A 2,581-nucleotide genomic window follows, 5' to 3' on the forward strand; every position below is an offset into this window, starting at 1 on the left:
GCAAAAATAATCGACTATCAAAAAATTGTGGCAGCCCTACATGAGTGACAATTGCTAATATGATTTTATTCAGTCTAAGAAAAATATTTCATACCATGATAATTAAAAAAAGATCAAACACAAACATTATATATCACTGTTCTTCAGCACAGTAGAGCCTGAAGATGGACAGATGTAAGCTATGTTAATGCTGCAGCTGCATCTGCCTGTCTCTTTGTACTCCATTATGAAGCTAGGGCCTCCTCAGGCTCAGTGCAGCCTACCTGTCTGTGTTAGCACTGTTAGCCGTAGCAGACAGATCCTCTCTCCTGGCCTTGTGCCCAGTGAACAGAGTGGAGGACAACGCGAGAGGATTTCACATTATTTCTAGACAAAACAAGCTTTGAGACTCAGAATGAGTTATCCTTCTTGTTTTCTGTTCTGCTGCACGTTTGTCTTAGTCAGAAGCAGACTGCTGTGAAGCTACGCTGGCTGTGGAGATTGCATGGATAGAGAATGGTGCACACACAGCGCTACAATGCCCGCTTTATGCCACAGCATGATGTCACCACACTGTCATCTGTCCTTGTGCACAGTAGTGAGCTGAAGATGTCCAGTAAATAGCTCAGCTTTGTTTGACAGAAACTGTCACCTCTGGATAAAAGCTGCACATCAGACAGGAACCCTGTGCTGCTCAGGAATGTAACGCCTCTTATGTTCATGCAGGTCCAAAGGTCTCCTGCCTCAGCATGCTAATAAGGACCAAAATGTGTGGCTGATAATTGCTGTTTGAGACAGAAGTGCAACACTGACCTGTGCCTCTGCATGATAACCTGCCTGGGTTTTAATTTACAGCAGCACATATTTCACATCCTGGAGCGTTAAAGTGAGTTTTTGATAGTCTGCTCGTGTAATGCATTCTGAATGTATTTGAAACCAAAGAAATGAGTTCAAATCTAAGCTGAATCCTGCTTTGCATGAACTTTGCTTTAGCTGCAAAGCTCCACAGCCTCTGTTTTCCTCGTGGACACGCAGCAGGGTGTGATGTGTCCATTACAATGGTAGCACAGGCTGTGCATACCATGGCATCGCACACACACACACACACGCAGCATTAGCATATGACAATGCCGGGCACACGTAAACACACGCCAGCATCATCTCTCCCTGGGAGCTCTACAAGTGTTTCCTTTGTTTTCTCTCACTCTTCATTTGTCTGAATTTGCTTTGGTTCAGAATCAGATGTTGATACAAAAGGTAGCAGACCGTGACAACACAGCCACGCTGCTGTCTGCCGCTTTAAGTAACATTGAATAACAAGTGGTTGGTCTTTTGTGGACCGACTGGCTCACATATGCTGACCTAGAAATGCCAAACTCGGTCTCTTTTTTTCTGTTGTATGAGCCTCCTTGAACTGACTGTAACGACATTTGTCCTTTCCTCCTGTAGGAATGTGCGTTGGTGTAACTGAGCCTCTGCGGGCTGATGTCTGAAGAGCTTTAGCAGGAGAAGAGCAGTAAGCATGGACATGGAAGACTTTCCTCCCCCACCTCCTGAAAGTAAAGTCAACAAATCCTCGTCCTTCATATGTGATTTGCATGTGTCCGCTTCCTCGATGCTTAAACTGGTAAACATGGTGGAAAGTGTTGTTTTCATGGGCCGGTTAGCTCAGTTGGTCAGTTCAATTCTATGTACATAGTGCCAAAGCACAACAACAGGCCCTACAAAACCTGAGCAATCAAAACTCCCTATGAGCAAGCATTCGGTGACTGTGGGAAGGAAAAACTCCATTTTAACAGGCTCATGGAGGGGCGGGGCCATCTGCTGCAACTGGGTGAGGGGAGGGGAGATGAGGGACAGGACAATAGACACACTGAGGAAGAGAGCTGAGTTTAAGAATCATCCACTTCCTATTAGCGCCTCGTCCTGAAAGACCACCATCTTGTTTTGCTCTTTTCTTTCGTTGTACATGTACAATGACAATAGACATGCTACTCTATTCTGTAAGAAGATGGTTTGAAAGGCAGGTGGGTGGAGCTTCTATATAAAGGATATCCTTTCTCTCTGACATCATCCAAATCCAACGAGGAAAAAGAAGAGTTTGGCTCACAGGGATCATTAAAAAATTCCACAGCTGTCATAGTTTATAAATGTGTATACGTATGACAGAAAATGAACAAAAACGTCCACTTTAACCAAAATGAGGAAACTTTGTTTCACAGAGGTTGCAGGTGTTGGTCAGCTGATCACTTCTGCAGGTCATCGTAAGGTTAGATGATTTTCTCAGAGGTTGATGAAGCTGTGCAGCTCGAGTCAACAGCGCAGATTCCTCTCCTCCGCTCATTCACCGCTGTAGCGTGCGTGGGCGGAGGAATGAGGGAGTAAGGAGAGTAAAATGTGCTGCGCTACTGTGAATAGCAGACAATGTGCTTCAGTATGAGGCAGAATACTGATGCAGCAGCGCGCACAGGGGCACACAAAGCCTCCGGGGTAGACGCAGGCCAGAGAAATCCTTCGTCTCCAGCTGGCCGCTCGCTCGATTTGTTGCTGAGGCGAAACAGAAGCAGTGAGTCATTTAAGCAGACCGTTATGGAGCTGAGGG

General features: G+C 45.7%; 1 protein-coding gene across 3 annotated transcripts in view; it reads left to right on the top strand.

Moving 5' to 3' along the window:
- The window catches only part of arhgef10 (Rho guanine nucleotide exchange factor (GEF) 10), a 44,561-nt gene that overhangs the window by 5,280 nt on the left and 36,700 nt on the right, over nt 1-2,581 (top strand). For all 3 annotated transcript variants that reach the window (XM_005739007.1, XM_005739009.1, XM_005739008.2), the window contains exon 2: nt 1,429-1,538. In XM_005739007.1, coding sequence (XP_005739064.1) covers nt 1,502-1,538 — 37 coding nt within the window. In that variant the 5' untranslated portion in view covers nt 1,429-1,501. The remainder of the gene's footprint in view (nt 1-1,428; nt 1,539-2,581) is intronic.

The sequence above is a fragment of the Pundamilia nyererei genome, unplaced genomic scaffold, assembly GCF_000239375.1.
Source record: "Pundamilia nyererei isolate P.nyererei 1_Seehausen unplaced genomic scaffold, PunNye1.0 scaffold00088, whole genome shotgun sequence".
Lineage (NCBI taxonomy): Eukaryota > Metazoa > Chordata > Actinopteri > Cichliformes > Cichlidae > Pundamilia > Pundamilia nyererei.